The sequence below is a fragment of the Botryllus schlosseri genome, chromosome 10 (assembly GCF_051294905.1).
Source record: "Botryllus schlosseri isolate E-star chromosome 10, Bs_hap1, whole genome shotgun sequence".
Lineage (NCBI taxonomy): Eukaryota > Metazoa > Chordata > Ascidiacea > Stolidobranchia > Styelidae > Botryllus > Botryllus schlosseri.
The window spans coordinates 12,890,202-12,899,934 of record NC_137245.1 but is presented as its reverse complement, the minus strand read 5'-3'; the positions used below and the strand labels follow the sequence as shown (position 1 = coordinate 12,899,934).

General features: G+C 39.3%; 1 protein-coding gene across 1 annotated transcript; it reads left to right on the top strand.

The window, feature by feature from the left end:
• The first annotated feature begins 1,546 nt into the window (after positions 1-1,546).
• On the top strand, positions 1,547-9,082 carry LOC145448973 (uncharacterized). The gene is made up of 6 exons (XM_080327430.1): positions 1,547-1,843; positions 2,271-2,312; positions 2,654-2,716; positions 3,799-3,861; positions 4,118-4,180; positions 8,908-9,082. Exons 1-6 carry the CDS (start codon positions 1,600-1,602, stop codon positions 9,000-9,002), a joined length of 570 nt encoding a protein of 189 aa, XP_080183556.1. The 5' UTR covers positions 1,547-1,599; the 3' UTR covers positions 9,003-9,082.
• The last annotated feature ends 651 nt before the right edge of the window (positions 9,083-9,733 follow it).

Below are 9,733 nucleotides of genomic sequence, written 5' to 3'. Positions count from 1 at the left end.
CCGAGTCAAGTTAAGTCAAGTCATCCGAAGATAACTTGACTCGAGTCTGACTAGAATAAAGTCATGACTCGAATTGTCCCAGCACTGCGCTATACCAGTCCGATCTCGATCCGACTCAGTATAGAAGTTTTGCGATGCAATGTTTTCCTCCATGCATAGGCTATGCATAAATTTATAAATTTAGACATGGCTGGTAGATATTACTTTTGTATTGAATAAAGTGTAGCAAGGATTGCCATAGGTAACATTCCATACAAAAATGAAAAAATTATATTTTTAAACTGGAGCTAATGAGAAATGTTAACCAACATTTTTGGATTCAGTGTCCAAACATATTTGTATACAAACTGTTTTCTTTTCGGAAGCAAACGACTTTTGAAAAATTGTTGAACAATATATAACCTTTATTGATCTACTGAATTTCACTCAGAACTTCATACGTGACGTTCCCCACTATCCATATGAATGTTACGTACAAGAACATAGCCTACAAAACGGCCGATGCTTATAGAATGGCACACGAATATTTGTGGGACAATGTAAAACCCATGCATCCTATATGTAGACACTCCTATAGGTGAATTCGTATTCTCCAAAAATTGATCCATTAGCAGCATCGATTTACCCGAGGCTATAAGCTATTGGAATAAGAAGGTTAGCCGAGAAAGCATGCCACGTTTATAATTTATTTTTTGCCAGGCGTTGTTAAATTGAACGATAGTATGGAGTCAATTCTACATGTGTTACCATATCTTACGTATACCATGGTATATTAGGAGCGTAAACACGTAAGATCATTCAATCTATTGTACAATTGATTGATTGAATGGTAAGGACTTTCCATATTCATGGTGTAGCATTCGGTGCAGCAATCGGGCCGAAGATACTTTCCAGCGGTATATACCACTGTACATTACGAGGACAGGGTCTCTCCATCCCTAAGAAGATGAAACTGACATATAAATTTCACTATATATAGTCATTTTGGAGTCTACAATATATGCAAGGGAGGTCGAACTTATCTATGAAGTCTTGCTTCATAGACTGCTGTTTGGTGTTACCTTCACTTCTCCCATATACGGAGAATGCCGTCACCGTTAACCTTTGTTTTGTATTCTGATACTTTAGCCTACGGGAGCCGTGGGCTAATGAAATATGTTTTCGTAATAGCATATCTGTCATACACGCAAGCATAACTGGTTATTGGGGGGGGGTTCAAAAATGATTTTATTTTCTCAAATCGTACTGACTACTTGATAAAATTGTTAGGTTACCTAATTGAAGGCTGCACACCAAATTTGGTTCAATTCCAACCAGTGGCCGCATTGCTACAAGAGAAGCAAGTTTTTTTTTATTTATTATATAAAACCAATAATTATATTTTAGAGAATTATGTCCGACTGCAAATATGTTGGTAAATAGAATGGTATATGCGCGCCAATCACTTTTTTCGTTCATTTATTGCAAACCGCCTAATATGCAGTGTTTCTGCCGGAATGATATAAATTTGTCTCGTCAATATCGACATCTGTTTTGTATCTATTTACATTGCACTGTAACTTCGTAGCGATGATTGACTGTGAAAGTATTTAGGTGACAATGAAGATAAAATACGAGTTAATTGTGGTATCGACACTTGTGTTGGCTTCTGCTGGTCAACGCGAGGAAATATTATGCAAAGCACAACCAGGCTGCCAATTGGCGAAATGTGATCCAGGCCCGTTTCTGCAAAATCTGAAAGCGAACGAGTACCCGGTTACTTGCATCAGATTAGATGATCAGGAACAAGCATCGAAGGACAAATACGACGAATTGGAAAAGCAACTGAAATTTCTAAGAACAGGTATATCCTATACTTCAAAACATTTATGTCTAATTCATGAATCTTTCGCAAACGTGACCAATTGCCCTTCTCAACTATATAGGAATTTTAAACTTTTCCACGCACTATATGCAATCTATAAATAGGTTTGTGAGTCGGAGGGCTATAACTTTAATTCCTAAAGATATGCCAATGAACCCACTGATACCCATATTCCGGAAGACTTCATAGCGCTGTTTCCATCACGTACCCTCTGCAGTCTCCAGTATCCAGTCTCCAGAATCTATCCTCTCACAGTCACTTCCTATCTCCTCCCTATGCACAGTGCACACTGATGTTCCACCGCACATTAGCGTAACCAAGGCGTACATTTCATATTTTATACTATTTCTTCATAATCGTATTAGATCTTCTCCAGCAGTACGATTTACTAAATTTTCACATGCAGGTATCTGGAAATTGCGAAAAAGCAACACGGAATTGGTGGAAGGTATTTGTACTTTGTACTAATTGAGCCTATTTGCTCGTATTCTATAGAGAATGTTTTATTTGCGAGGTGAATTATTGACTTAGCTGACATGAGTCATTCTATACGTCAAATCCTGGTGAATTTTGTTATTCTCAATTCTGCGATACATGTTCTGTTCATGTTCGCGCAACGTTTTACCTTCTTCTAATTGTGACAAATAACGTAGGTGATTGATGAATCATTGCCAAAGGATAATCATGGTCTTGGATATTATACGGCGTGAAATATGGAAGGCTTATGCTAGAAACATACTTATCGATACCATTGCTACGGGAAAATCGTTCGTTGTTCGTCGATTTCAGAAAACGCCATTGTTAAAAGGGAAGCTTCCGAATGGAGAAAGACGAGTGACGACTTATTAAAGGGCAAGTAATAAATATCACTTTCCATTACTATCTCCTCACACCATCATTCAGGCGTATCCGTATAGCTGCGAGCAGTTTATGTATAAATTACACGAAGTTATAGAGAGATTGGAGGGCTGGAGTAGGAACGGGAATCGTGGTTAAATTAATGCAGGGGTGGCAAACCCATGGCTCTCGAGACGGTTTGAGTGTCCCGCGCGGTGATTTTCGAACTTAATTATATTATACTATTCCCGGTATCACCGTACCAATTGAGATCGTTGGGATGCTTCAGTATAGTCACTATAGAGTGTGGTCCGCGGGACCTGCATCTCGGATTGCATTCATCGTATCTAGTCTAACTCTAAACAAAAGGCCATTAATACTCAAGTGGTCCGCGCTATAGTTCGGAATACCGCATGTGGCCCGTTGACTAAAAATGTTGGCCACCCCCGGATTATAGTGTAACTCGTTCAGCGGTCCCCTTGCACGCGTGCCGATTGTGCCACGTCAGTTCATTGTTCAAGGCGCGCCGAAAGATTTGCCACGCACGGTGGTGATACTTTTACCATTCAAAACGGCAACAATGTTGAAAAATTATCCATATATTTACAAAATGAAAAGTCATGACACTCCCGAGATTCCATCAGGGGTCACCAACCTTTTTGAAACCAAGAGCTACTTAATGGGAACAGATTGATACACATGATACAACGCGACATAATGAACACCCGCAGCATTTGATTTGTGTGATATATAGGCCTACTATAGTATCTATACCAATAGGAGTTAGGTTCAGTAAGGGATGGATTTTGATGTTCGCTGTTTAGGATGAAACTTTCATTCGCATTACTCGATATCTTGACAATCGCTATTTCTAACGCGAGTTCGGCTCTGCATAGTGAAATTGTACAGACTTGATAATGGCAATAGGTCAAAGTTGCCGTGCTATTTTGTTGGTAGATCTAGAGTCGATCAGGCACTTTTCGTGGACCTGACGCGAATGATAATAATACATCAAGAACAATAGTAAAAGTGTTCACTGATATTGTTACGTTCCTGAAAGCTGAAACAATGAAATGCAACCCGGTGTTTACTTTTAGAGTTACGTGATGTGAAGGCTCAAATACTCCAATCAAAGAAGGATGACGGAGAACTGACGGCAGGTAAGTCCACGCATGTCACGGATACACCAGTCCCATGCAGTGATATGCGGAATGTGCTACAAAAATTATACAACATCCCGAGTGGAGGGAGTCGCAAATAAACTATCTGTGACAAATTTATATATTTTAAAAATTGTTCATGAGCAATGCTTATTGAACATTTCCTAGCACGACGACAACTTGGCTGCTCTTCGTACGAACATTAATTCGTTTTGCTAGTAGCTAGAGATTCCAAATGGGCTCTAAATCTTTTTAGAGATCAGCGTCATCAAAACAATGTTATCGCAATCCAGCAAAAAGAATCAGGAAATGTCAGCAGGTAAGCAGTTGAGCAAACCAACCAGTTATTACTTATGGGCTTATTTGCTGGCGTATCGAGCAGAATGGTCGCGTACCGCAATTGGATGCATTGGTATTCAACATTCATGCTATTATAAAGTTATCAGTGCACAACACATGAAGCAAATGACGGAGTCATTCACTCATGCTATGGGTTGAGTGTATCTCAAATCCAGGGGTAGGCAATTATTTTTCCCAGCGGGTCAAATGTGAAGCAGAAAATATGTTGGCGGGCCGAGACAAAAGTTTATATTATGTTCTGCGGCGTGCAATGTTTTTTTCTAAATTGAAAGCAGGTGAATTACAATGTTAACACATGTTTCTAAGTGGGTGCATTTATATTAGGCTGCATCCCTAGCTCTGTGTGGCTTGGCAGCTTTGCTATAGCAGGTGCGCATCAGCCGATTGTATGTATTAACTGAATGATTTTTCTCAAAATGCTGGCTCAAATTATATTCCTTGAACACGGAGACGTTCTCGGTACTCGCCATAAACTAAATATACCGGTTCACGGCTGACTTTAGTAATCAAATTTTTAGTGTTTCAGCTGCATCTTACAGTGCTTGATATAACGACGATAACATCGCTTATGAGTGAGGTTGGCCGCTAATCACGAGCACTGATTGCAGTATTTTACGAACTCGGATTTGGAAATGTGTGACGTAACAGTTTAAAGCACAGACCTTGCAACAACCAAGATTTGAACTTGAATATGGAAACAGTGACGCGTAACTGTAATTGTTACGGCATAATTTGCTATATTGGCTTTATTTGGAACCTGGATTACTAACACTACGTACGTGGGTTACGTAATCACGTTACATAAATATAAACCAGACTTCAAAGTAAACGCATTTCCGGATCAGTTTATCTCCGGGATCACCAACACGCGGCACGCGAGGTCATATTTTGCGTTCCGCGTCCTGATTTAAGATTTCGGGAGAACGTAAAGCGTTTTGAAATGCTAAAATTGATTTCAGTTCAGAAATATTGTTGCTGTTGTTCAACATAAGTTATTTTCCTGTGCCTAACTCCAACATCACTATTCCTCATTAGCGGTTACGGCTTCGCGATGGAAATAGCATTTCATGGAGGGGGAATTAGCTGATATGCTACGCGGAGTTATTTCAGTTTTTCGATGATAATTCTTGGATTATCCACCGATCAAGGATAATCCCAGAATCATCAAAGAAAAACTGAAATAACTCCGCTTCTACGGCTTGAAATTGAGTCAAATTTGTGTTGCATCGTTTTTGAAGACAGCGCAACAATTTCATGGGGTTGGCAGAAAAATTTGAGAAAATTTTTATTTTGCATTTTTGGGCAAATTCGAAATTTTCAAACTGTACGAAACCCGCGAATATTGGTTGGAATGAATTCAAATTTGGTGTGCGTCGTTTTTTAAGGCAACCTAACGATTTAATCACGTAGCCAGCAAGATTCAGGAAAAAAGGTTAATTTTGAACAACCCTAATGGGCATATTGCCTAGCCAGTGGTTCTCAACCTTTTGTCTTTGCGACCCCCTTTGAACCATCACGGACCCTCGCGGACCCCGCAAAGTTTTAGTTCCGATTTAGCCCAATCCTCATGCAACCGCCATCCGTCTTGAGAGAATATTAACTGTTGGCCAGTGCTAAACAGCAGCAAAATTGTCTTTTCTTGAAAATAACATCACACTATTTATGTAGAAATTGGGTGGACTTTTGTTTAAAGCGATTTCTGTAGCTGCATTTCTTTAAAAACGGGATCGTGTCTCGAAAATCCCTGCCAATGATTTGATATGAAAGAGTGCCGAAAATCCATTTCCGCAAATATAGGTGGTGGCAAAAGTAATAATAACGCGTAACGCTTCCGACGAGACGATTGGGTATGATCGCAACATATATGGCCCCAAAATTCAGAAGCATATTTTTAATGAACATGTAACATCCAACCTATGTCATTTCTATCGATCAGCTCATCTTTAAGTTATTCCGGAATACTGGTTATTTATATCACAAGAGAAAATGGTTTTTTGTGAACATTTCGAAGTCAACCTCTGATTGACCTGTATACGACTCGGACTTTCTTATTTTTCCACAAACCCCAACAAAACGCCCATTCTATTGTCGTGAGTCCTGTAGTTTTAGCAGTGATAAATCGAAACTGCCTCGTGATCTCCCTAATTTAAAGAACTCCAAATTACGTTATCAACCATTTTGCAAATATAGAGGTTTCACGGACCCCCAGGGGTCTGCGGACCCCCGGTTGAGAACTACAGGCCTATACGTGCAATAACCCGTACACTACCAAGACCGATATTCTTAGAAAGCCCCTTGAAACTTCGACACAAGATCAAGTATTGCAAGAATATACTTTTCCAGCAAGTACCTTGTCTAGCTGACCCCAATATCGATTCTTTAGTCGCTGAAAAGTGTTGTTGTATCGTGCGCACCTGATAGTTTAAAATATGATGAAAGTAATGATCACGATATTTTTTGTTTCATTGTTATTTCTTTATTAAAATATTATTTTTTGCGGGAAACTATGCCCGTCGCCCACGACAAAGAGCATGGTGTTGTACTCACGTAATGTTGTAAAATTGTGGTTGTCAGTTTGTGTTGCCTACTTTATCTTGACATTGAAATTATGCGGCCCGCGGCCTCTACGAATTTTGAAAAGTGGCCCGCGTTCATGTCTTGAGTTGGCAACCCTGGTTTATGCAGTAGTTTTTGTCTACACATTAACATTATTAACTAGATTTTACAGTCTAAATTCCAAAGGTAATATTCGCGGGCCAGATTTGGCCCGCAGGCCGAACAATGACTAGGTCTGCACGCTAATTTAATTAGCCAGTTACCGGCAACCTTTATTTTTGTGATACCAGTAACAGCATGTTCATGATGGGTTTGCTCCCCATAAAACCACGGATAGATCGGTTACTGCATTTGACCCAGTATAGTGTTATCTCTTTCATATCTTATGGTTATCACTAGGTCGATTTATTTTGACCGAAAAAACGGAAGATTTTGCCTTAAAATTTTGACGTTAGAAAAGTTACTTTTGACAGGATTTTGCCCTCGTGTATGTAAATTAATGTAATGTAATGGTAGAATTGTACTACGTATCTTTATTTCTAGTTAGAAATGCCTGTCCTTGCGAAGTAGTTAGGCCTGAAAAAGCTTTTTGACTTAAAAACAGACAAATTTTTACATGAAAAAAACTTTATTTCAACGAAATCTTGACCTCTGAAGAATTTCAGTAGTTAGGCCTACATCTCGCATTATGGTAGAAATAATTAAAATTTGTTGTAGTACAGCGATAGATACTTTCCTACATTCTCGGGTAGAAAGTGTCTGTCTAAGTAGCTTGTCGAGAATGGGGAAAGAACGTTCAACGGCAGTAGTTGTTGGCTGACAACACTGAAGTTGTGCGTCCGTACACTGCTGGTGACACACCGTGTTGCTTCATTCTGGCATGTCTACATCACAATTTTTTATAATACGCTTATTGATATAATAACCAATGCCCACGCAGTGGAGATTGCAGTACATTGAGCATAACACCATGTCAACCTATTTGTTTCATTTGACCGTTTATGATTCATAATGAGCGAACAAGTAGGTCGAAAGTAGACTACAAGATGTCAAATGTCAAATGAAAAGTCCGCCGACAGTACAAATATCTACGATACAAACATAATGCAGGTAGTAAAAGATTTTGACTTAGTAAACAATTTTGACAATTTTTGACCTAAGCTTCAATTTTGGCAAAATTTTCACTTTTTTGCAATGTAAATATAATCGCCGTAATTATCGCACCTTATGTCAAGACTTGTATGTATGTATAAGGGGTTTTATGATGCTCGACTACTAAGGTCTTGTGCACCAGGCCTTACACCTCTTTTCTGCGTCTTCATTAAGGACTTTGACAACACTTTCAAGTGAATACAATTTGATGTAAGCATCTGATAAGTGCCAGGCATAACCCGCTGATTCAGCCGGTCCTTGGGGCTTTCAAAACTTCAACTATGTACTACAACCTGAGCCCAAAAAGAACATACAAATTATAGTGTCATTGTTAAGCTTTATATTTGTATTCAATAATGATATATCCTTTCTGAAACCAGGAATCCGTCGCCACTTATATAAGCGCCTATGCTTTCCCTCGTTGAAAACAAGACATATAGGCTAAGGCGGTTTTCTTCACAATAATGCGGTCCTGCTTTAGACGTTTTTGTGAAGCAGCTGTTGTTTGTTCATCATGTATTTCGTACCTCAACATACCCTGAATCAATCCTAAATCGTTATCTGTCAACCTACATACAATGCGCTTTCAGAATCGCTGCCGGTAGCAGGTTCCTTGATCACCTAATCAGCAAGCCGCTGCGGCCGTGGTCATTGAAGCATATCCGATTAGCTAATCAAGAGCCGTGGTTTCGTGATTACTAGTCTTCTCGCCGGTCTATGGTCGGTGGCACACCCATTCTTCGGCAGCTACTTTCAAACGCTTTGCACGAAATCTTATCGGCCTTCCTGTGAGCTTCTTTTAGGCTCAGTGTCGTTTTTTATCAATAATCTATAAAATAAGACATTACAACGTAGGATTTGTAAGATTTTCCAAATTTTGGACAACCCTAGTGTCCAGTTTGTAGACGCAATATAACTGATGATTCACACAAAAAATTAGTATGTCATGAAGTATTTAACTTCTTTATGTATATATAGAACTCGATGTCATGAAGAAACAAATATCACAATTGAGCGAAAAGGACCAAGAAACATCAACAGCTTCATCAGTCATCCACAATTTGACAATTTGAATTATTTTGTGATAATGTACGCCTCTACATGATATGGCTGTAACGAATGTTACATAAAAATATAAAATGATTGTAGCAAATGAGTGCATACGGTGATGTCATCGTGGGTATAATGAAGACGTCACTTGATGCTTTCGTGACCTCATGTTTGCTATGACAAAAGATATTGAAATAGCCCAAACGTACTAAACTAAAAGACGAACACAATTTCAAATTGTTATTTTATTCACTGATGGCAAATACTTTTTCTCTTTCATTTGTCTTGTGGGGTTCAGATTGCCAGGACAGGAACATTTGGCGCCCGCCATTTAGGTGACCATTGAAAATTAAACATATATGTATATTGTAAATGTATCGAAGTTTTTGATGTGCATAAGGGCAATCCTTTTCGACCCAGGTTTTCTCGCTGCCGATCGTTCTGGCACACTTCTCGGAGTCGCATGTTACTTGTTACATGGCCTTAAAGGTATCAGTGCGTCGTGGCGCAGGCTGGCCGACACCGAAATGCCCATTTCTATAAATCATGCGTCTTTTTCTTGGCGGAATGTACTAGGGGTGGTGTGAACGTGAGGTGCACGCTCGCGTTCTGTGTGCGAACCTCAGACATTTAGAGTTACACGTTCACAAACGATCCTTGATAGCTTCTGCACTGTAAACCTTTTTCATATATTACAATTTTCACGTCTTTACAACATCTTTGGTTGAAATTTATTGCATTTCAACTGCGTGCT

Coding starts and splice junctions, on each gene's coding strand:
- LOC145448973 (XM_080327430.1), top strand. CDS start 1,600: ATGAAGATAAAATACGAGTTAATTGTGGTATCGACACTTGTGTTGGCT. Junction 2,717..3,798: donor GAGTGACGACTTATTAAAGG/GCAAGTAATAAA, acceptor GTTTACTTTTAG/AGTTACGTGATGTGAAGGCT. Junction 3,862..4,117: donor TGACGGAGAACTGACGGCAG/GTAAGTCCACGC, acceptor AAATCTTTTTAG/AGATCAGCGTCATCAAAACA.